The sequence below is a fragment of the Ornithorhynchus anatinus genome, chromosome X2 (assembly GCF_004115215.2).
Source record: "Ornithorhynchus anatinus isolate Pmale09 chromosome X2, mOrnAna1.pri.v4, whole genome shotgun sequence".
Classification (NCBI taxonomy): Eukaryota; Metazoa; Chordata; class Mammalia; order Monotremata; family Ornithorhynchidae; genus Ornithorhynchus; species Ornithorhynchus anatinus.
This window is the reverse complement of record NC_041750.1, coordinates 15104671-15130339: the sequence shown is the minus strand read 5'-3', so window position 1 is coordinate 15130339 and position 25669 is coordinate 15104671. Positions and strand designations below refer to the sequence as shown.

Sequence of the window (25669 nt, the reverse complement as noted above, 5' to 3'; positions counted from 1 at the left end):
TGGAGGCTAATGCATATTTATAAGGTGTCCAAGACAAATTCTTTATCACTTCCAATACATATTTTTATGGCTGGAGATGTAAAGTGGCTATTACCACTATCAGGTGCTATAGAAACCATCCTGGCTGTTTGCCAAAAGCACAAGTCATTTATTTTCTTTATTTAGCCATTTTTATTCCACTGACACAATACTAGTTCAGGCCTTACACTCCTCTTTTACACTGGACGGATAAAAGCATTCCGTAACATTTAACTAACTCAAATGAACAATGGAATCGTTCTCTTAGAATGATGCTTTCCGGCATCAGTTCAAGTAAATCATATGGAAAAAAAATGTAAACTGATCAACAGCTAAATCTGATTGCTAATGCGCTACATTTTGGTGAGAACCAATTTGGATTCCAAAAGCACTGAGACCTGCTTAGGAAATGGATGACTTAGGAAGTGCTCAGCTGTTGCTTTCAGTAACTGTTCAGTTTTAACAATAGGCAGGGGCAATTTCAACGACATTAGTATAGTTTATTTAGAACTGAAAAACCAGCTTTTGGGCTATTGATAATAGAAAAAAAAATGCCTTCTAGTTTGGTGGCACTTGTGTGTCTCGTGAACAGGTACGTGTGTGGTGCAGGGATGGGGAGTTGGAGTCGTGAGAGTGTTGGAATGGGAGACAAGAGATTTGGTACCCTAAAAGTGACCCCCAGGGACTAGAGGATAATCATAACAGCTAGCAACCAAGATACTTAAACCATTGCATTTAAATTTCAAATTTCACAGGAAGACTCGGTAGAACCTTCATTGTGCTGACAGAGGCACCTTTAGTAAGCTCCAACTCTCTGAAATTAACAGTAAAAGTTCTGACATTGTCCTAGCCGGGATGGAGAACAACAGTGTTGCAAACAACTCTTAGGAACAAGGTAATCTTTTTGGCAAATTTGCCACCTCTATAGAAAGCAGCCAATAACGCAGTGATAAAATTGACAAGCAATGGATTTCTGGCTGGGGAGAAAAGTTCCGAGCCACAGTTAGTCACTGCACCAAACCAAAGAGAATTTCTTGCCAAAAAAAGGACTTGCTGGGGGTGGGGGGAATCTCTTTGATTTTTTTCCCTCTAGAAAAAGAAAGCATTTGAAAGGCTAGTGTAGTTGGCAGGTACCGTGATCGTCTAATGAATTCATTTTTTAATGAAAGAAGATAAAGGGGTCGATAAGCCAAAAATCTAGTCCGTTTTCTGTCTGCTGTAATGATGTGATAAGCTGGAGTCAGTTTAAAAGAGTTCCAGTCCACTGTTGACATTAAACATATCTGGCCGAGTTGTGACCTTTAAGGGCTTGGGCTAGGCTGCCCGACCAAAAAAAAATCCCATTTTTAAGAGAGTAACTATAAACCGCAGCTTTTGATATGACTTGACTAGGGGCTTGGAGAGCATCTGGCTCTTGTTTCCTATTGAAAAGTTATGTCCATTCTAAAAAAAGCATCAGTACGAGAGTTACCAAAATTCCATTGCCCCACGTGCTCTGGCCGTCTGTCGTGTACTAGAGGAGACAGTGACTGTTCCCCCACTCTAAACACTGTGACCGAGGCCCCTTAAGGTTTTGTTTTTGTCCAGGAAGGCAATGGCAGCATCAGGTGCGGGGGGAATGTCACAGCACCCTAAGAGGCTCTGCCCTTGCAAGGCCTCCTTCCTCACCCATTTGGAGCTCCCAGTAATGTGGTCACTTTGGGGGCCGGTGCAAAAGGAAAGCAGGGCATTGCTCAGAGGAAAGTCAATCTCTACTGCCTGGCCTTTCTAGTCCCATTCTTTGAATTTTCATGGGACTCTGGGTTGGAAAAATAATTCTGTTGGCTAACTTTGGGTTCTCTTAGACCTGTGTGAAACTAAGCCCCAGGACAGGTGGGACTGTTGGGCTACTCTGATTTCCTGTTTTTCTTGTGTGAAGGAAATGCTCCTCCTTCAAGAAATAGGGAGGCAGGGTGAGCTATACTACCCAGCGATGGCCCTGAACATTGCCAGCCTAGCCTTGGCAAGCAATAGTTGACCTCCCCAACCTCAGGCATCTAAAACCATGGGACAGATGAGTACGTCTTTAGGGATATGTTCTAGTGAAAAATCACTTTAATTTCCCTCCATAGGATTCTGTGGGGCTTAGTCAATGATAGTTGCTGATATTTATTTTCCAGTAGTGAGATTAAAAAAAAAAGCCCTGCACATTCTGAACTCAGCTGGGCTGGAGTGAGCGAAGGGGAAAGTTGAGGCATGCTAAAAGCTTCCTGGAATTTCTGTTAAATGAATGAACACACTTCTGGAGAGAACTGGGTTCGGGGGCAGCACCACAGGAGAGGCGGAAGCTTGTGGGCGATAGAAGGTGGGCAAGCGGTCTGGTAGTCCTGAACGAAGGCCTTCTGGCCCAAACCCAAGTCCCAAACTGGCACTGGGGATGGGGGAGGGTATGTTCTCTCCACCATGCCACATGCCCTCCCTTCCAACCCCCAGGGCACCAAATGCCCCAAACAAGCCTGAAAGTCTACAGGGTGGGTAGGAGAAGGAACAGGGTTCTTGACTGCCCCAAGGTTTCTAGGACATGTAGTCCCAGAGCCAGTTGAGGATGAGAGGCTGCAGTAGGGAAACTGGCAGGCACAGTAGGGAGCTGCCTCAATCACCCCTTGAAATCCCAAAATGTGAACGCAGGGCTTTAGGCAATTGTTCCAGACACCCCACCCCCTTTTCCTCTAGCCCTGCTCCAGTATGGTTCTGCTCCTCTCACTTTCCTTTACCTTTCTCTGTGCCACCCCACTCCTATTCATTCCTTTAGCCCCACTCTAGTACGTTTCTTCTCTTCTCGCTCTCTTCCCTTAACCTTTCCCCACGCCGCCCCCTTTACCGATTGTACTATATCTATGGAAGCCTCCAAAATCTACTGCATCATCACAGCAAAACGTTTTTTAGTGCCACTGACTCTTAATTCCTACCACTTAAGGCCAAAAAGAAATCTAGGGCCAGGGAGCTTAGGGAGGCGTGGTGCAAGGGCTGGAGAGAAACTCGGCTGTGGAGAACCAGGAAGTGGCTGACCGAGCTGGACTCCCCATAGCAAGAGGTCTCCCCAGTGAGACTTTTGGACCTCATGTCTCACCTCTCCCTGAGTTGTCTGCGCTAAACTCTCCCCCCGGCTACTGCCTTGACAGCCCCCAGAATATGATGGGGCCACCAGTCTACAGGAAGTGGAAGTGATTTTTTTTTAAATTCTCCCTTTCAGCTACATTGGGCTAAAATTCTCCCTTAATGCTCTCAGTGAGCATTTTGGAACAAAGTCTTTGCCACTCAGGCTCTTGGTTGATCCTTGATAGTTTCCTGGGGAAGGGGATTGGAGGGTGGAGGAAGCACCGGGGATCAGTGGGTGCAACATTAGAAGTGGGGCTAAGTGAAACTCTGTGGCCCCGGGTGAATTTCAGAAGGAAACATTTACAAGGCTGACGCAGGATGATGCCTAGCAGCCACAGGCTCAGTGAAAAATATTTGATGCTGCTGCTCTTTCCTGGATCAAATAGGGGAGTCCAAACCTAATTACTTCTAGTCAGTCTTCCTGACTACCATCTTCCTCAGGCAATGCCTCGGCAGAGAAATGCAGCAAAGAACCATCTGGAGAGGAGTACCAGCCTTTCTAAATTGGCAGGGAAATAAAGAAGGTGCATCCTTAAGATTGTCTTTGATCATTCCAAAAGAGCTTTCCTTCTGTAAAGCTCCTGGAACCCCTCTCCCCCTGCCTCCCCCATCCACCCCCCCGCCCCAACAGGCTGAAGGCTAAACACTCAAGAAGGTAGTTTTCCACTCAAATTTAGGGTACACTTTGCACAGTGTTCGCATCCCTAGATCCACTCATTCAGAAAGGCTCAGAGAAGAGTTCCGCCTGAGAGTTAAATGGTATTGAGACCTTCTGGATAATTGTTGTTTCTCTTAGGCTACTGCTCTTGTTTGGGTCGTGGCCACGAGGGAGAAGCAGCAGGTACTGAGCAGGACACGCCTGCAGGAACCCAGTCACACAGGAACAAACAGCTACCTGCCCAGCTCCCAGCTGGGTTTAACGACAGGGGAAGAAAATCGGAGAGAACAGCAATAACCAACCATAAATAAACAACTGAGAGCTATACAGTGCAATTAACAATCTTTATTTCCTTTTTTGCTTACAGAAAACAAGATGCTGGAATGCTGATGGCTTATAAGACAACTTTCTGGCATGAAGACAGCCACAAAGCACAAAACTAAACACAACAAAAACTCAGAAAAGAAGCAAGAAAAAAACGGGGTTTTCGTGGCATCTACAATACTTTATTTTTCCTCTAGTTTTCTTTTCTAAAGAAAAACGAAACTAAAACATTTAGAGAAAGATTGAAAGAAAAAGTGTCCGGGTTCTCTTTAGGAGACAATAGTCGAGCACGCTCTTTTACTCACGGGGAACTGAGACACCATGAACCTCAAACTCCTCAAAACTGTGAAAGAAGAACGAATGAATGGAATAACCTTTAACCTCTGACTGCACCCTGGGCGTTCTTAAGGACACAGAGTCCTTTTATCTTACCCTCGAGTGTCTAGAGCATGATTTGCTACATGCCTTTTATTCTAATTGTCAATATTTACTCAGCAGTGAAGGAAGGACCTCTAAACTCTACTTCTCAACCACTTCGACATCACCGTTACACTTGCAGGCCAAAGCCAAGGACCCATTATTTTCTTTTCTGTCGTTGCCAAGCCCTGGCCAATTTGGTCAGGTCATCAATGACCTCCCCATCAACGAGCAAAGTCATACTGTGTAACGTCTTCTCTCTAGCCAATGAAGAAATCTCATGTTTCGTTTGCGGCCCGCTAAGCCATTCAAGTCATTGAAAAAGTCTCCCTGGACTTCTGAAAATCACAAAGGATGCCATGCACTCCACCTGGGGTTCCACTTTGAACAGACTACAATCAAGAGTGATTAAAACATACCTAACTAAGCGCCCCCACCCCCACCCCCAAAAAGCTATTGTCCCTTTAACCCAGAGATTTCCCAATTTCCCACTTGCACTTAACGTTTTTCACTATGTTGTGACTGCTACTGTTTCACTGAACATGAGTTAATCAGGATCGGAGGAATCTGGAAACCCTCTCGATGATAAGATTGGAAAGATTCCAGAGTTGGCCGGTTTCTTGCGTGCACATACTCTGTGTGTTTTGATCCTTACAGGAGCCCCCTGTTAGTCGGACTGCCTGCCGATTCGCTCTTGGATCAGCCGTGCGCTCAGTTCCCACAGGGCTCTGGCCGTCATTTCATTCTGGGCCTCTTGTGATGGCAAGCAGCGACAGCAGTTGTTGAAATACATTCCTCCCAGACCCTCCAGCTCCGGTGCTGTGGCACAGTAGAGGGTTGTGGCAGCTCCTTGTTGCTGAAATTTAAACAGAAAGGGGGAATTAGAAAACCTTGCCAGAGATGATGGCCCCAAAGCCTTGCAGCTTGTTAAGATGATAGTGAAATCTTTTCGTGGCGAAGGGCATTTAGCTCAGAGCATGACGCGATAAAGGATTCTCTCATTCAAGCCAGAAAAGCAACTTCGTAAGCTGCAGGAATAAAACTGGTGTGACATTTTACACCTCAAAGGAAAACAACAACCACAACAAAAGAGAACCCCCAGGAGAAAAGAGAAATGGGAGAAAAACATTTTTGTGTCTCCCAAGTCAGAAAATACATACCAAACTCCTTGATTTCCACAGCCTCCCTCATCTTGATAAGCAATGCAGTCTGACATGTTTGATTTCTCTAAAACCTCCTGTTTAAAATTAACCCAGGCACTCCAATTAAGCCCCATCATGGAAAGTGCAATTGGGACCTGGGCCAGAACTGTCTATATATCTTTGGTCAACACAATCACTGAGGCTAATGTCACTGTGCTGTGTAAGAATGTTTATCTACCACACAGGATGAAGGTCTTAATTTGCAGAGACCTGATGCCTTCCCTGTTCTTTGAAACCATCTTTTCAATCTTGAAGAAATATAGCCTTTAGAATACGACGAACGAGAGCTATTTTTTTTTTCTTCAAAATGCAAGTTCAAACAAGCAAAATTGATCACGTCAATGCACCCGATGAAAATCTTGTGATTGACAATTGGGGATGGGATATCATACGCACAGGTGCACGTGTGTGTGGCTGATCCCTTCCTCCCACCTCTAAACTAAAGGCCTATGAAACATGGGCAGCCCAATGTTCTGGTCTCTTGTTGACGGAGAGCCAGAAATGCCATTCGACAGCACCAGTGGTTCCCGAGCAGCCCTCCGTAGGGATGCATAAGAACAGCAGACCCTAGGCATTGCTAATGCTGGGTCAGACCAGTGGTCCTTCCAGCCCAGCATTCTGTCTCCGACAGTGGCACCCGAGATGCTTGGAGGAGCCGTGAGATGGTTGCCCCCTTCCTTGACATCCATCCTCGTGGTTAGACTTATCATCCGGTTGGCCTTTGGGGCTGCTGCCATACGCTGGACCGATGACTGAAAAGAACGCTCAACAGTGGCTCCGAGTTTCCCGAGTCGTGACTGATAGCTCAGAGTCATTACTGGTAGCTCAGAGAAAGCAGTGTGAAATCCCTGAATGATTAGGACCTGAAAAGGGGCCCTGCTATATTGTCATAGGCCCAAGTGTTGAAGAGATTGTCTCTCAGCGACATTCAGACACATGGATGCAATCGCGTCATCTTCAAACATGGAGAGATCTAGACACACACACACACACACACACAAACGTTGTACATGTGAAAATACATCCCAGTGGTACCACTATATCCGGACTGATGGAAAGCCGTCAGAAAAGTTGTCAAGAAGAAGTAGAAATCACTTTTCCTTGCAAACTATAATTAAAAATAACAGGTCAAAGCTCATAGAGCAGCTCTATAGGCACAGCTCTAATTTCAAACCAGGACAGTTTATGTGGCGTCTTATGATTATTTATGTATAACAGAGTCCTTGCTGTGGTAACTAATTATAAGTTGATAGGAGTCAGAATCCCAGGGCTGCCAAGTAGGACACAAAAGGTAACTGAGGAGAAAGCAGCTGTTAAAACATTAAGGAAATTTGATGAGAATGAGAATTGGTCCTTCCTCTCCCCCTCCCCAAAGCTCCTGCTTTTCCCCTGAAGAGTTTTAGTCATGGCACATTACCATGTTGATTGCAGATCAGCTGATGGCCATATGGTACACAGGAGTACGATGTTTGTTCAATGGGATCCGTTCTCTCTATTTTAAATCCCAAATTCATTCTGAGTCGGAGCTGTTTAGGCATCGTGGTATGGAGGAGCTGTGTGTGGCCAAAGAAAGGACGTTGTGCTGATGTAATGTTGATGATGCCTGTGTGTCAGGCCGGGAGTTACCTAGTCTGTGAGACCATGCGACCATATTCTAGTTTTGTTTCGTTGACTGCTGAATCAGTTGTTATTCAGAAAAGTGCAGAATGTAATTCCCCTTCTGAGGGGCATATGTCTCACCTGTCCACTTAACAAATAGGGAAACAGACAAAAGATAGCCAGGGTCTTGCCCCTAGCTTGCTGTGGAAAGCTGGAATTGAACCAGCATCCAGTTCTCGCCTGCATCTTTTGCCACACTTGCTGGCATGATCATTTAGACTCCACAGTGGCTCTTCAAAATGAGCCATATTTTGAGGTCAGATTTGGAGCTCTTAGCTGTTGAAACTTTTCTTAGCTGTTGAAAAGATTTTCTTTTCAGGCATAAGGCAGTGTTCAGTTAGTAAGCCAACTGATTTAATCTAAAACTCGGTTCATTGGTTACCCTGGAACAGAGTTTCGCCTCCACCCTTTTTTTGGTAGAGGTGAAAGGACAGTAAATAGCCAGAAGACAGAGTAGGAGAGCAAAGTTAAGGGGAGGAAAAGTTAAGAGGAGGGAAGAGGTTTCTTTACAGAGCAAACATGGCCCAGCCCCCACCAAATAGCTATTCAAAAGCGTCCCAGCTCCAGCCTTCCAGCCCAATGTCATTCAGGACTCTTAATCTATCCTGTCCTCACCCTCTCTTGCTTAACCCCGAGCCAGACTCCAGAATCAACAGAACAAAACACATGGGGCTAAATTGCTGAAACTCAAAAAATGAATGTTAGAATTTGTCATGAAGATCAAAATTAGCAATGCTTTCAGCTCAGGCTGGCGCCATGCTTCACCAATCTCTAGTCACCTCATGTAGGGGGAGGGTAGTTTATGTATCTCAGTGCAGAATGTAATCTAATAAAGAAATTGGAAAATCTTTCGGAAAATCTGGCATTTGGACGCAGCCCCGTAAATATTTAAAACTTCCCGTGTTTGCTTGCACACGACCCCATTTGTTTGCGATGAAATGCCATCTGGGCATCGAGAGCTTCTTCTGCACCCCAGTGGTACCTATTTGGCAAAGGTGAACCACATGGTGGGTGAAGAAGACCCACATGGGAAATCAAATTTCTCTTCAGACATCACAGAGCAACTAAGGAGAGCAACAAAAGTTCAGTCTAATACCCTCTCAATGCCAACCCCCCCACACTGTCTCTGGAAATGTTGCTCTTTCCTTTTTCCAACAGTATCTCCTGGCTGACGTCTTAAACGATCAGGCATTTGAGTACTTTGATAACAAGTTTTTGATTTTTTGCTCATCAGCTTTCTGGTTCACATATCATCAGCATAAGATAGAACAGGATGTCAAGGAATCTAATTAGTAAACAACTCCATACTGCTGATGCAAGATAAAACATTCTTAAATGATAAAAAAGAGCACTTTAATCACCACCGAATTACTTTCAATGCCAAGCGGTTTGTGCCATCTCAATATGTTATTCAAGAAAGATGAAAGCACTCTCTAAAATAATTAATGTTAACAACTTTGTCAGAAAAAGTCTGAAACAATGGGCCTGTCAGTTTTCACAACCGTTTGCTAATCCATGGGTGTGTGTGTGTGTGTGTGTGTGTGTGTGTGTGTTTAAATTAACTTATAAAACAGTGATTGGAGTTGTGGGATACTGAGGCACTTAGAAACAGTTTTTATCTAAAGACTGTCAGTTGCATGCAGTGCTAATCACCGAAGCTGGGGTCAACCATCTTTAGCCTATAGTCAAGGCAGTGAGTTAGGATGCTGAATACACAAGATAAAGAATCTTTGAGAAGCCTAACTGAATCTTTAATCATGCCTGAATGCCATTTCCGATCCAGTCAAACATTTGCAAACTGCCAGGGTAGAGTCATGCCATCAATCTTTATAGTGTATGTAAAATTACCCAGGAATCTTGATTTGGATTAAGTTAAGAGTGTCTTGGTAATAAAGGTTCATCATTCTCTTTCACAAATCACTTGTCAGATTTGCAGAACAATCTTAAACCAAGGAAGTGTGGGCTTCAGAAAGCAGTTGCTATTTATTTATATAGTTAAGATCTAAATTATCCACTCTTGCAAAAACCTTTGTTGGGATGCAAATGTTAAGTAGCAGCTTTTCATAGGCATTTATTTGATAACTCTGGGCTATCAATTTGTGGGTGATGGCACTGAAAATGAGCATTATCTATCTTAAAAGTAAAGTGTTTCTAATACATAGTATTTGGTTAAGCCCCCAACACACATTGATTCCATATATAATGCATCCATTAGAATTCTAAGATATTAGTGAGACTATTGAGAAAACACTCTATACAATTAATGTTTGGTTTCCAGATTTCTCTCTTTTAAAATGCATGTTTATTTTTTAAAAAAATTAGAATCCTGTTTTCAAGCAGGTTTAAGTATGAAGCATGAAAAGAATAGGGACAAAGCCATAGAGTATCTGCATATTCGACCTCTGCAAAAGCACAGGGATAATCTTAATAGTGTTCATTATGAAAGACATTTGAACATCAGGGGAATTGCCGAGCTATATCACTTGAATCTAGTTGCTGGAAGAAAAAAAGTATGGACTGGTCTGTAGAATCCAAGGTCATGTGTGTACAGCTGCATTTTAAAGAGCGATCATGATCTATAACCAAGTGCTGCACTCCCAATGCAAAGAGAACTAAACAGAGATGAGATGTAAATTCAGAGGAAGCAGGTCTGGCCAAATGGAAATTAAAACACTGGAAGTTTTTGTCGTTGTTCATATGAGACCTACTGGGCAAAGCAAATACTTTCCAAATGCAAACTCAGCAGGCTAACACAGCAGCACTTTGAACATGCCACACAGACCGGAATAATTTGTTGTACAGGACTGGAGTAACTGAGGTATTATTAATAAGAACATATTTCCGATATGGAATAAATGGCCATCTCCACACCCTCTCCATCACCCCGTGCCTTTCCATAACACTTCTACAGTAGAGTTTAAAACCATTCTCCCAGAAATGAGCAACACAGTGATTCTGAGTCTGTGGGTATCTCAGCAAGTGATATCTATCAGTTCCTCTGGAAAGGGTTGGAATAGAGATCAACGAAAAACCACTCTATAATGAGCATATGAATGTACCTGTAAAATGAACTACAAAAATTGTTTTGATTGGATTCGCTGATTCCACACTATTTGTAAACAACCTTGGATTAAACCACCTTTCAAATTGGCCCAAACGTTCAAGTAACTATTGACCATTTTCAATCATTGCCCCAATCAGCCCTTTATTAAATGGAAAGTATTTTCCTATTGCTACACTTCGTTCTTTTGCAACACTAGCAAAATTGGGGGTTCCTTTATATGCTTAATAATTTTGAATGGAGGTTAAAGGAGCAGAGAATCCTCTTTGAAATCAGTTGTTTTCCAAATTAATCCATGCTGTGCATGGAGGGTGAAATTGCTGGGGAGAGGAGGAGACCCTATTTGATAAATTGGTTTCTTATTTTACACCATGGTGAGAGTATCAAAACCTTCTCACTCCCAGCAGGAGAGTGTTAGGTCCTTAGAGGGGTTGCCTTAATGTCTTTATTTGAGAAATAAGAAGGGGAAATTTTCCTTTGTCAATTTAGTGAACTAAATTGAAATTATATCCATTTGATTTAACCGAATGAAGCTCCAGACCTGCCAGGTATGCCCGAAATACAAATGACCCAAACAAAAGAGTCATCTGATGCAAAATGCCAACCCAGAGTGCCCAGATTGTCTCCATTTAGAAAACTTGATCAGGCACTCCAATTACAATATTTTTGTTTTACGAAAGGACTAGCTAAACCACATCAAGACTAAAGAAATCACTACCATCTCTGTTTACACACACACACACATTCAATTAAGGGTAGCCTTTTCTATGAAAATTTATAAAACACACGCTATCAGATCTGTTTATTTCCTCTGATTTGTTTTGGAGTGATAACTTTTCTCACAGACATAACAGGTTTACAAATAGTTCAGGAGAGAAATACTTGCTAGATCTTGTGTAGGAAAACTGCAAAGTTCATGAAAGTCATTTCAATTCCTGAGGCATTAAGACCCAGGAGTTAATAGATTCAATTCAGCATTTTGGGTTTAAAATGCATTTTGATGAGGCATTATAATGTTTGTGTGATGCAATAAGCCATTGATATGTTCTCAGTGATTAATAAAGTAGAGTTTAAATGCCATGAAGGGTTGCTTAACGTTCAGAACAATGTCCCGGACCCAGAGGGGCTGGGCTGTCACAAGGGCGCAGTGAGGGGGGAAATCATCCTCCATCTTCTCCCTGAACCCCATTTTCCCAGGTGCCAATTGGCGAGAACAATTTTTTTTTCCCAGCAGGAACACTTAGAGCTAGGTAAATCCTGTTTGCTAAAGTATTTGACCAAATGGACTGGAAATCATTTATTCTTGCCCTATAGGGTCTGAGAAAGCTCCTTCTTTCAGCACCCTTCCACCCTCTATACCCTATCTGTCTCAGATAGTATCCCATGGAGTTCGAAATCTTCAGTCCAAGAACACGATCTTAGCTCTTGCTCTCTGTGGAGGATTTTCTTTTCACTACTGACCCTGCAAAAATGGTCGAAGTGGCATGGAACTTGGGCTATGTAAGGAAGGAATTTTCCACCCCAGAGCACCGTGATCAGGAAAGTCAAGGGATAGGGCATCCTGAGGACACTGGTTCCCTCTGGAAAAGCTTTGCAGAAACCAAGCCATCCAAAGAACCCAACCAGGCCACGGATAGCAAAACTTTGAAGTTACTGTTTTCTGGTAATAGAGCGGAGTTTTCCTCTCGACCACCTGCTTGCTCCTCCTCCCTGTTGCTCCCCCCCACCGTCCCCCCTTTCAGTTTTTTGGAGGAGTGGATGACTATTTTTTTTTTTTGGGAAAATACTTGAAATTTATGAGGAGCCACCTTTCTCTGGCAACCATTTTAGCTGTCACAGAGTTTTAATGTGCACAACCAGCAGTAATGTAGCAGAGTTCTCCAGGGTTACTGACAGGGCTCAAAGTTTCAAACAGAAGAAATGTCTTTAACTTATTTCAGAAAGATATGAGGAGTTCCTGCCACCCTTTCTAAACACAGCAACAGAAACCCACAACCCACTCATCCACACCTGCATACCGTTCATGTTACGCGTACTTGATTCCCAGGTGCCTGGATAGTCTATATCAGCCTGTCTCAGGGCAGTGATGGGATACTTGACCTGCTCCACGCCTCTGTGGTTTTTCAAGCTGCAGAGTAGGGAGGAGTCCTGTGCTGTCTGCTGTCCCCACTGTGGGAGGACAGGTGTGGACAGATGCAGGCTGCCCTGGTGGCACCCCCATGAATTAACCCCTTCAGCCAAAGCTGGGGGTGGAGTTGCGTTTGGGCCACAAATAGTCTAAGGCATCAAGTGCGGGAAGCCCTCTGGGCCTCTGCAGGCCCCGGTTCCACTGGCCCAGCCGCCCGGCTCCCCTCCATTTCTTCCAATACAATTCACAGGGGGAATTGTTTTGGACCGGAAGTCGCGTCAGGGCCTCCATTTCTTATTGCAGTCAGGCATTAGTGAGCAGGGCAGCCACGGAGGTGAGAGACTGTACCAACAACCCTCCTGTCCTGGGCTGGACGTTGAGCATTCTGAACAGGGCCCAGTGATACCTGATCATAACTGAATGCTGAATGGTGATAAAAAAAAAAAATGAGAGAGACTTGGTAACAAATCGTTTCAGGATTTAACTTGTGTTGACTTGTGCATTTTACATTTTTACTGAACTTACTTAACTTTAGTTGTATCTATCGCTATATATTGCATAGAAATGTATGGGTGCATATAGCCCGTATAGATTTATATAACCTTTTACTATTATTACCAGACCGAACCGATGCATTTTTTTAAACGACGTAGTATCGCAAAGAATATCATAATAATGCACCCGAAACAAACAGCCTGCTTCCTCTCTTCTTTTGCAGATAGTTCAGCCTGCATACACTTTGAGCTCTTCAGAAATCCAAGCAGCAGAACGTTTTGGTCTAAGCAATCTTTTAGGGCAGACCTTTAACAAGCTGTTTGTTGAGGTTTTTAAACCTAAAAACTGATTTTTATCTGCCGATACATATGTATATATAGACACGCACACACGCACACACGTCCATATACACAACTCAGTACCCAAAATACATTGGAAAAACCACAGGGTGTTCTGATGGGGCCATATCATGGTATGAAATTAACTATTAACTCTGTCTTCCAGAAACTAATTAAGGGAATGTATTTTGCAATAATACAGATCTAGTAAACAGGCCTCTAATGTCTGAGCTTAGTCCTCGAGGCTGGGCTTCTGTATTATGTATGTGTGATTTCCATAGATAGCCTGCTCTGACAGGAGCCCAGTTAGTGCCCCTCTCAAGCTGAAAGACACTGGCCTTGTTAATATTTCATTTAGTACATACTGCAGAGAAAGTCTCGTTTATATCACGTTCATAATTAATGGTGATAGCTTAAGGCACTGCCCTTACGAAGAGAGATCTCTGTTATGTTGGTCGATGGATAATGAGAAACAATAGATATTTCATTCACCAGCAGCTTGTTGCTTGTTAGTAGGAAATTATCGTGTGTACTGTTGCTTTAATTGCCAGGGTAAATAATGCTGCCGCTGTGTTAGTGAACATTTTAAAGCACTCGATGCAAATAGACTAGAAACAAAACAAAACAAAAAAAATGACATTGATTATGCTAACTTAGCATAGAAAGTTACAAAGGTATGTCTGAAAACATTTGCATTCTATCATGCAAATATTATCTTAATATGCATGTGATGACTATTCAACTACTATATTTTAGGAAATACAATTCTGCTGCCTTTCTCTTCTCCTCTGTAGACTGTAAATAACTGTAGAGCTTTCTCTTGTTTCCTGATGTAAATATATGTAAATACTGACAAGCTATGCATGCTGATATTCTAGGCAATTTCAGGTACTTTTATAATCTGAAGGCATGTACTTGAACTGGTTTGTTAGAAAACAAAACAAAAAAAACCCTCTCTCAAACCCTTTAAAGCTTACTAGAAATTAAAGATTTGTTACTAGACTGGCTGTAATCTCAGTAGTTTCTTTCGCTTGGTTTTCTTGTCAGCGTTTCCCCTGAAGCCTTCTCGGTAACTGTGCCTCATTTAGAGAGACGTTTTCTTCCCTGAGCTCTGATCGGTCACTCTGCCTGCTCTTCCCTCTCTCAAACGCTCCCCAAAAGGAGAGGCCCAACTCCAGATCAGCTAGGGTCTGGGTGAGCTGAGCGGGGTCAGTGCAGATGGCTCTTGGGTTGGTTTGTTTTTTATGGTATTTACTTGGGCGCCTATCACACGCCAAAGCACTGTGTGAAATGCTGAGGTAGGGACAAGATAAAGCAAACACAGTCCCTGTCCTGAAATCTGTGGGAAGTGGGGACAGCAGGTGTCTTTTCCCCATTTTACAGGTGAGGAAATTGAGGCCCAGAGAGGTTAAGTTGCTTGCCTGACGTCACACAACAGGTGATTGGTACAGATGGATCTCTCGACTTCCAGCCCCTTTGCTCTTTCCACTAGGCCATGCTGCTTCCCTGGTTCTCTGGAGACCATCCACCATTCACAGGCTGGAGGCTCTTTGGGGTACAGACAGTTTCTGACACTCTTACTGAAACAACAGGCGAGTATCCCTTTTTGTTGTATGCGTGTGTTTGAGGGCCCGTGAAAACCATCTGACAAATGGTCTGCTAAATCCCCTATCTCTTTCCTGCACATTCTTTACATGCTGCTTGCGGAAGCCATCGGATTCCAGAAGAGTACACAAAAATGAAATGACCTGAGTGTACAAATCGAGCTGCCTTCCTCCTACTAATTCCATTAGCAGATTTTAATTCAGTGGTCTTTAGTTTTCATAAATGGTGACTGACGAGCGGTGTCAAAAACGGCTACTAACATCCACTCCAGTGGAGGAAAGGAGACCGATTTCTCCTGACAAAAATCAATGCCGCACCAACCGTTTCATGGGTGGAAAATACCTTCACGTTCAAAGACACTCGTCCCTGGTTTGGTACTTCGGTGGGATGACATTAATTGACAATTTCCTTCATACCTGTTTGTGTGAAGTTTCCAAACTTAATGTGATGGCTCCAGAAGCTTTCATGAGCCCTTGAAAATGCTGCTGAAATAAAGAGCTAAGCTGACATGGGCATTATGTCCAACTTTAGTCAAGCTCTCCTCTAAAGGGGAGTGGGAGACACTCTGTTCTCCTATCAACTTTACGCAAGAAAAGTCAGTTACATTTACTGTACTCCAAAAAGGCGTGGAATCGATATCTATCCCTTTGGTGCTGAAAAGAAAGGATCAGAACACCTGCCAATTGGAAAGAGCCGGGCTGTACAAGCCTCCTGCCCCCCTCATCCTGGGGCCTTAGGAAGAGCTAGAGGGATCCCTGACCCAATTCCGCCCATGCCGTGGAAGCTCTGCAGGTACTCCGAGCTACAAAATTCCCCCTCTGGAGTTTTATAACATCCTAAGATCGGACAGGACCACCACCAGGCCCCATCTTACCTTGTGTCTACCCCAGCGCTCAGAACAGTGCTTGGCACATAGCAAGCACTTAACAAATACCACAATCATTATTATTGTTATCATCTAATCCATGTCCCTGTCGCCAGGCGGGTTGGGACTCCCATGACCCCGACTGATGGGTGACGGTGACCGGTCCATTCTCCAGGGACTCTTGAGAAAGAGATGCCTCTATCCTTTGCTCAAAGTCCCCAAATACTTCCTTGGTCAGGCAGGCCTGCATTCTTCCCATTTCAGTTTAACCCCTTTTCCTCTTGTACTGATGTCAGCGAAAATGCTGAGCAGCCTGCTAGATTTTGACCACCCCCCGCCCAAAGAAGACTTTTAAAAATAAAACCTGCTATTCCCCTAGTGTCTCCAGCACCGAGTTCACAACTTGAACTTCCTTGGGCACAGAAATCAATTAACCGAACCACGGAATTGACAAGTTAATTTATGTGTTAATTTATGCACTTTAGAACTTTCATCAAATTGTACTAATCGTCCCTCTAAAGACTTTATTATTAAATTCCTATTTCATTTGTGAGATCTGCTCTCACGATGTGCCCAGTCTTAAATGGCATGTCAAAAATGACCTTGCAGATGGGAACCGGGATCACATGGATGGGAGTGAGTTGGGAATGCTAAAACGTCTGCTGAAAGAGAGCAAGAGTATATTAAGGGGCTCACAAAATTGGCCCCAGCCTAATTTGTAGTCATCGCTACAGAAAAGTTATTGGGTTTTAGTTTGAAAGATACCAATGCTTTTGTCAGCTGATGCTTTGGTGAAAAACAGACCGCTGTCTTTTCCCAGTGGCATAACAGGATCTTGGGTCATAGTATGATGAGTTATAAATCCAGAAGGATCTTCAGTCAGTCAATTGTATTTATTGAGTGCTTACTGCATGCAGAGCACCCTACTAAGAGCTTGGGAGAGTCCAATACAAAAATAAACAGACACATTCCCTGCTCCCAGGTTAGGACCAAAGCCGACTGGGAAGGGGTGGGACAGGGAGGGGTGGAGGACGGGGGGGGGGGATGGGTGAAGATGGGTAGTCCTCAAGGGATAGGTGTGGGAGAATGAGGTTAAGGATCAGGGAGGAGGAGGGCTGGGGGCCAGGGAAATAAGTGGGACATCAAGGGGATAGAGAGGAGGGAGTTGAGAGGGGTGGATGAGGGGGAGAAAAAAAGAGGGGCAGTTGGGAGAGGGGGAAGAGGAGAACGGTGGAAGAGATGGACAAAATAACAGGAAGGACAGTATAAAGGAGAAGAATGGAGGGGAGTGGGGGAGATGGACAGTCAAGAAGGGAGAAGGGCATAGGAGAAAAGGGCAGTCGGAGAGAGAGAGAGAGAGAGAGAGAGAGAGAGAGAGAGAGAAGGTGGGGATGGATAGGGAAAAAAGAGCAAGGGTCACCAAGAAACTAAGGGAAGAAGATGGGAGAACACACAGGAGGAGGAAGGGAGCAAGAAAGATGAACAGAGAGCCTCAGGCAGCTTGGAAACAGACAAGGAAGAAACCCAGAGGAGGGCGGGGGAGAGACAAGTGGAAAACTCTGGGCTTCATATAGCCCAGTGAGTCGTACTGAACTGCATCAAGTGCTGGTTGGCAAGATAGGAGGGTCAGCTTAAAGTTCCATTACACTCTCACCTTCCTCACTGCCAACACGCGACAACCTTTTACTCCCTCTCACCCCCGGCTGGCTTTCTGCCATACGTGCCCACAGCTAGCCCTTCCCCCTGTGAGTTTCGGCCCACTTGTCCTTAGGGAACAACCTCGGTTTCTGGACCCTTCTGAGTTCACTGGGGGTCTCTGCATTTGGGCCCAGTCGGAGGAGGCCGTACCTTGTTTGGTACCTGCCGCGAGCCAGGCCTTTCGGTGCCACTGCCCCATGAATTTCTTTTCTACCCACCCTGGAGACTGCTGAGAATGACTGAGCAATAGCTGACAATCCTTGCCAAAATCTGCCTGGCAAGCCTGAAAGCCCCAAGCTGAGCCAAATGGAAACCGCTGGGAAGAAAACAGCATCATGGGGTGGCTGATAATGGTTGGGCCTAGGAACACTGTTCAAACGCGTTTGAAAAAAATCCTGCAATGAGTCGTTCACGTAACGTATACCAGGAAGTGATGTAGTCCCCAGGCGCCGTACTGTTATTCTTCCAGCCGCACGTGATATGATCTTCCCTCAAATAAATACTCAGCACACAAAATAAAATGTCCACAGATACAAATGAACACTCTGACGCAGTTACTATAAGCCCTGTAGCTGAAAAATAATGTCACAATTTAATTCAATGATTCAGGTTGTGGTGGGCTTTGTTTTTAATCAGCAAAGCCTGCATCACTGCCATTCAGAAACCTATTCTGACCTTAGGCCAAGCCAAACACTAGGACCCCAGCAAAGAATCCATTCCTGCTTACTCCCGGGAATGGGCATGCCATATGAGTGCTGACTGCCACCGTATTGGCCTCGATGGCAGTTTGAACAGATAGACACAGGAAAACGGCAGGGCCCAGGCACAATGCAGGTATTCACGGGGACTGATCGGCCATGTTGGAAGGATTTCCCAGCCAAGGGCATAATACTGCAGAATAATTGACTCAGCCAAGGCGCTGCTCCAAAAAGATGGCTGATGTTGGGAGAATCAATGGTGGATGCCTATGCACTTCGTCCCATTCAAGAGATAAAACTAACAGTGGTAGGTAGAAGGCTCCCCTTTCTCCTTAGGCAGCAGGCACTGTATAGGGACTTGGTCTCCGTATGCCAAGGAATCAGATGATCAATCACTGGTATTTATTGAGTATCTACTGAATGATAGACACTGTATTTGGGAGAAGATAACGGCAGCAAGGCGCACATTCCCTACCCTCTAGGAACTTAGAATGAAAAAGGGGAGACAACAAAAGTTATTTCCAGAGGGTGGAAACCAGAGGAAGAAGAAATATAAAGCAAGCAGCAGCACAAACAAAGGCAGAAGAAACAGCTGAACAGATGCATGGATATCCAAAACAGATAAATAAATGAAAACACATACATGTTCATGAGGGCTGAGGAAAAGATCAACGTTCACCAATACCAAGGGGGGGGGCAGCGGTGTGGGGCGAAGGTGACGGGAATGTGGGGAATTAATCGGGGAAGTCTTCCTGGAGTAGGACAGTGCTCTGCACCCAGTGAGCCCTCAATCAATACCACTGATGGATTGATCGAGTGGAGAACGGGAGGTTTTAGGCAGGCTTTAAAGATATGGATAGCTGTGGTCTTTTGGATTTGGAGTCGAGGTTGTTCCAAGCTGGGGAAACAGAGTGAGCAAGGGGCCATAAGTGCAACAGTAGAGAGGAAGGAACAGTGAAAAGGTGAGTTCGGGAGGAGGAAGAGGGCAGTGCCGAGCTCAGAAGTCATCAGTGAATCTGATAATGTAGACAGTCCAATAGAGCTCATTTAGTCTCCAGCTCCTTCCCATTTTCTCTCACAGCAGGCTGGGGGCCTAAATTAATCAGAGACTTGGATAATTATTCATTGTCTCTGTGTAGACCCAGCTCATTGGTACTCCCAGAATCGGAAATCGGGATCCAGGCGGGGACTTCTTGCCACACTATTCAGATCAAGAGCCTAACAGACAAAGCAATAAGGCTACAATCCTGTTGGCTAATCACATAAAATAAATGATCTGTAAAAAATCTAATCTGCTATTAATAAAAGGTAAACACTCTGACATATTCCCTCAAGCAAATAAAAGTTCACTTCCGTTAGTTATGTTCCAATTTTCAATGTTTTCCACTTTTAAGCTATTTCTTGCTTCATAGGCTTTTGTCAATGATCAATTGATTTAAACTTCTTTTCATACATCCAAGAATGGATCTATAATTGCTTCAGACTTCATGTACCATTTAACCCCTGGGTGCTGGGAATCACACTTATTTACTATGGCAAAAGCTAAAGAGGTTGAGGCTTACAGTGATGGATTCCATAAATGTCAATGTGTTAACAGCCTCAAATATCATTTGGTGAGATTTTATAAACATCAGTGAGAATAACATCTCTTAGCTGTGGAAAGCATCAGAAGTAAATTAATAACTAAACTTCAAAACAGCACACTCAACCCGAACCCAGGATACATGCTCGGATGATCCAATGGGGGAAATCTCATCTCTCTGGCATGGCATAGTCTACAGATGAGGGTTGAAATTCACCTATAAAATGCACTGTTTTCAGTGCAGTCCTGTTAAATGCAGGTTTGATGATGTGAACCTTGGCTAACAGAAGTAGGTATACCCTCTTCATACAATGTGGAAGGCCATAAGGATGGCTATGAGATTCTGCAGTCTCCAGCGTTCTCCGATTTCCACTGCCCTACACTCCTGTGAGTCTGCCATTGACTCCTTGTCTGTGAGACATGCCTGGTTGTCAGGCCTTTTAATTCTTAACTGCTACTTTGGCATTTTCTCCATTGCATCCTCAGAATATCGTTTCACCACTACATTATTGTCTTTACATTTCTCAAACAAAACATATTTCACAGATGCTGTATTTGCCTTGCTAGGAAGCAAGAATAGTAATTCTCAGCATATTCTCCCAGTCTAGAGGCTGGAGCAGGGAGAAAGGACTGAAAATGGCCATGCATCATTCAGCCCCCAAAAGGGGAAAAAAGTGGAGGTAGGGAAATGGAAAAGACAGATTAAAAGTTAGAAATGAATCAGCAGAGAAAACAACAACGTGGAGAAACGCATGGAGGAAAGCAGAAAACCAGGACATAGAAGCAAGCAGCCATTATGGGGAAAGGAATACATTTTCCAGTAGGCCATGGGAGAGCCTACCATTAACCTAGTCCTGGCCTGGTAGAGTTCATTATTTTTAATAATAGACAAAGTCTGCTGAGTTAGGCTTGGCTCTCTCCCTTAATTCTCTCTTCATCCCTATCCTTCCTGGCTATCTGTAGCCCACCAGGGACCCTGAAGGGGGCACATATTCACAGATGGCTGCCTCCTCACCTTTCCAATCATTCCCTCCTCCCCAAAACACTAGCATCTCTGTGAGTTCTGGAGCTGAGAGAGAAGGGCTCTGTTTTGTTCCCCTGTCAGAGCTGAGGGCCCATCCCTGAGGGCCTGTGGTACAGGCTTATAAGCAGCAGTGTGAGGCAGGGTGGCTCTGTGAGCCACTCTTGACTTAAGCTGGTTTGGGGGAAAAAAAAATCTTTTATGTTACCAAAAAACAGACTCTCGGATCCCCGTCTTGGTTTTGGAGCTATATGGTTGAACAGGTGTGAATTCAGTAGGTGACTTCAGTTCCACTTCAAATGTCAAGAAGTAAATAATAGTTGGGAAATTACAGGTTTGGCATATTGATTTAATTGCAGTTAAAAACCTTTAAGGTCATTTGGAGCCTTCAATTACCAAATTAATGGACAGACTAGTTCATGTAGAGGGAAGCCACTTTGAAATGTATAAAACAGTCAGTTTGCAAAGTGACTTTCCTCACTTTTAAAAAGAAAATTGATTTACACTGTAGCGTAGGTTTATAAAACCATTCTCCTCTCGAAGAAATAAGTAGCTTTTCCCACACATATGAAGCCTAAGTAATGGTGAAGAAAGAAGCCATAATTAGCTAATGATTTCTCTTACTCCCTTAAATTCTCCCTTTTGTTGGACTGTGGGATTACTCCTCGATTAACTTTAGACTAAGATCTCAAGTACCTCTTTCTTGAAGGTGCTTTCAACTAACCTGACTCCAGTTTGCTAGCTATGCTTGCTTATGACAACCTGCTTTTCTTGGCTCCTGTGGATATGGACCATTTCTTCTAATACTTCCCAACTGAAGTATTACACTCAGAAACATCGAGCCTTCCTAGAAAACCACCTCTTCTGAGACTCCCGGCCATTTCCCTTCTTTCCAAAGCAGCCTGAATCCAGAATTGCAATAGGAGGAAGGAGAAATTCTTGATTTCTATTATTGTCCTTTAATGACACGAACTGAAAACTACTGATAGCATTTCAAGTCAAAGTCAAGACGATAGCAAGAAAAAAATGAAGCAAGGGAGGAGAGGACCAAAGGGGAAGGGCTGACCATTTTGGGTTCAAAACACAGGTGCAATGACTATTGGATCCCACAGGTGGAAAAAGAAGCAGGTATGATTAGCAAAAGCGAGACTTCGCTCTACTTACATTGCCCTCTTGCATTCATTTCTCTGCCAAGGAAAGTTGCCAAGACACCATTCTCCTCTACCTCAAGAAAACTGCAGCCACCTCTGCTTCAAAGGCTTTGCCATTGATTCTGTCCAGGTTATTCTGTCTTTCATTCAGATGTTTTCCCGCCTCTTGGGGTGCAATCTGGTAGGTGGGAGGGAAGTCTACCCGTGCTCCCAACCACCAGCTACAACTTTACAACTTCAGCCTTCGACTTTGCGTGACATATGTGAATGGGACTGTAAGTAGTCCATTCCTTGATTCTGTATGAAAGAGTTAAGTCACCAGATTGAAAATATGCCAACCCCAGGTGAGTGTGCTTTTGCTGACTGAAATTTTCAGTTGAGCAGTGCTTTTGCCACAAGTCCATCCAGAGCCAAGTTGATGCTGACTGCTCGTTATGGGCAGGGAACGAGTCTACCGATTCTGTTATAGTGTACTCTCCCAAGCGCTTAATACAGTGTTCTACACATAATAAGGGCTCAGTAAATATGATTGATTGACTGTCTAATGAACATAGTGGGTGGGCAGGGTAAAGGTCACAGATGTTCCTGGAGGCACACACTACTAATCTTGCTCACGAATCCTCAGTCCCAGAAACCCTGATGTTGCCAGACCATGGCGATGTGCCGGAGGCCTGGCTGCCACAGGGAACTTTCCTTTTCCTCCTAAAGTATCTTCACCTTCCGAAACCATCTCTTCATCCCAGATTCCAGCAGAGTCTTAAGAAGGAAAGGTTGGAATAAGGCAGAAAAAACTCCTCAGTAAGTTCACCCAATGACCCTTAACAATATTTTGCAGGATAACCAAATGATGAGGAATTAGGGAGGGTCTCTGGGATGGATACAGAGATGGTTTACTCTAAGAACTTCAGTTATATTACTGCTCAATCATGCATGCATGCAGATGAACAAGGAAGAGTCCTTCTGTTTTGGCTGGCTGAGTTTCTCCCCTCTCCCGTTTCCACCATTGGCTGGATGAATGAGAATGGTTTTTAATGGCCATTTACATTGAAACAGTATATTCCATATTAATAATAGCAGTTTGGATGATGAAAACTAGGGCTTCATTTCTAGTCTCCCAGTAATAATAACGACAGTATCTATTAAGTGCTTAATAAGTGCCTAGCACTGTTCTAAGCCCTGGGGTAGACACAAGGCCATCAGGTTGTCCCACGTGGGGTTCACAGTCTTAATCCCCATTTTACAGATGAGGTCACTGAGACACAGAGAAGTGAAGGGTTTGCAAATGTTTGGCCTATGGAGAGCATATAGAGCTGAATGGTCCATTAAACCAATCACACAGCAGATAAATAGTGGTGTCGGGATTAGAACCCACAACCCCGGACTCCCAAGCCCGTGCATTTGCCACTAAGCCACACTGCTTCTCAATGCAAGCTTACCCTGGGTGATCACTGTGCTACCTATATATACTCTGCATTGTTACTGTGTTGTTCCTCCTGAAGAAAAGACAAATGCCTCTAGCTGGCAAGGTGGTGTTTCTTAGTCCAGTGGAGACACCTGATCCACTCAGAGGAGGTATTTTGAAGAACTGCGGTATTTGAATTGATTCTGTTTTAGTCATCTATGGTTAGCATCCTCACTCTCTTCTCTGTCACTTGTTCTGTTATTTAAAAAAACAACAACAAAACATGGGTTTGCAAATGTTTGGCCTATGGAGAACATATAGAGCTGAATGGTCCATTAAACAAATCATTCCAATAAGATTGTATTATAGTTGTGTTCATTTTTAAGCTCAGGCCCCCTAAATTTGAGCGGGAGGGCTTTTTTGGTAGTTTGTTCAATTGTTTTCTAAACATCGCTTCCTGGACATCTTCCCAAGCTCTAATTTCCATTTACTATCACTGCAGAGTGGTGGGGTGGAGGAAGAATGAGAGGAAAGAAAGGAAGGGGAAAGGGTGCCAAGGGAAGGAGGGGAGGGATGGGGTTAGCCATTAACGACCATTTAAGACAAATATGCAATAACTTTATGTTGTCATCTCTAGTGGTACTTCAGATGGCAATTTTTTGACAAGTTCAAATATGATTTGATAGGTGCATCTCCAAAGTCCTTCACTCACACGATCTTCGGAGGAGAATGATCGAGGGATGAATTCCAAAGGAACTTAAATCTAGTTAGAGGTAAGTAAACTGGGCACTCCAGCAGCTTGTGAAAAGAAAAATAAGGTATTTGTGCCAGCAAAGTGCTTCCAAAGCCACAAATGCAGAAAACGACACCAAAACAAAAGCAAAAAAAATCACATAGTAGTTTGGGGAAGCAGTGATAAATTTCTAACTGTGATTCTGCTTGCAGATTTTTTCTATTCCACAACATTTCACAAAGCACCAATGAAGAATTCTCAACCAAGTCATTTCTGCCTGGGACAGGGATGTCACATGCTTTTCTGTGGCCGGGCCACATATGTGATTGGGCGATCGCACGATGACACGCCTTGAAGAAAGCTACAAATGATTAATAAATCCTTTGAAAATAATGTGTAACCTAATATTATCATCAGCAAATAAGAAAAAAAGGCATGCGATTGGTGACTAGAACTATCTCTGCTTGCTTGTAGATAAAGAGGCTCCACTGAGGGAAGGAACAGTGGTTCAAGATTAGGGAGAGGCAGTCACATGTCATTTTTCCTTTGCACCAGTCACATACATAAACACACACACTCACCCAGGGGGAGAGAAGCAACAGGAGAAAGACAAGTGGAAATCGCCCCCCCCCTTGCACCTGTGCCCAGTGACTTGGCTCACTGTTCTAAGCTGGAGAGATTGTTCTAGCTGTCATCCTGAATTTCTGTCATGGTGGACCATTATACAGAGATGCTCCATAATCCTAGAACCCGGGAGAGACTTGTTGTCAGAAGCGGCAGACCCCTCAGGTCAGAAAAGGAGCAAGGAGGTGGGACAGGAAGGGATCAACTGCAACTTTTTCCTCTGCAACCAGCTGTGCTCCAGAAAGCACCAAATCTCACAGTGACTGCAAGCTGCCTGCTTGCAATTTATTTGTCAGGGCTGACCTAGCATGAAAGGCTTGCTTTTGGCCTTTCATAAATCACCTCTAGAGTACAGCTCATTCTATTCTAATGGGTGTTTGCATTACACATAGAACGCTATTGAGGAATTAGGGAACCTTCTTCCCAAAACACGTCTGTGTGAAGACAAGGAAAGGAATGCTGTGTCGGAAGAGACAGGTGGTTGCGTGCACGCAGGGTCAGGTCCGTGTGTCAGTACTAGAACGTAGGTTTAATGCAAGAAATGTAAGGTTCTTCAGGCACTAAGTGCAGTCTTGATTTTCAGGTTCATCTGGGTTCTGTCTGATTAAATTTCAAGGGCCACAGAAAAAACAGGCAGAAAAGCCCACCTCCATTTGAGGATAACCAACATTAGGTTCTTGGGTAGGGTGTATTAGTGGGTAGACCCTCACTGGAAGAATTGAGTCCATGGAGCCTTAAAAGCCAACCCTCTCCAAGAGGGGTTGATCTGCTGCTGTTGCAAAATGTTCAATGATTCTTCACTGTGTGGAACATACAAGAACAACTTTAACGGATCCTCTGGGAACTGTTATT

The 25669-nt window shown here is 44.0% G+C and overlaps 2 protein-coding genes across 2 annotated transcripts in view; one reads left to right on the top strand and one right to left on the bottom strand.

Moving 5' to 3' along the window:
- Positions 1-5007, top strand: part of MAF (MAF bZIP transcription factor) — a 280188-nt gene extending 275181 nt beyond the window's left edge. Inside the window, 1 exon segment of the mRNA XM_029052834.2 lies at positions 4182-5007. The gene's annotated coding sequence lies outside the window, so the exon portion shown is untranslated.
- The window catches only part of WWOX (WW domain containing oxidoreductase), a 1106560-nt gene continuing 1085030 nt past the window's right edge, over positions 4140-25669 (bottom strand). Inside the window, exon 9 of the mRNA XM_029052831.2 lies at positions 4140-5411. Within this exon, the coding sequence (XP_028908664.1) occupies positions 5223-5411 (189 nt within the window). The 3' untranslated portion in view covers positions 4140-5222. The remainder of the gene's footprint in view (positions 5412-25669) is intronic.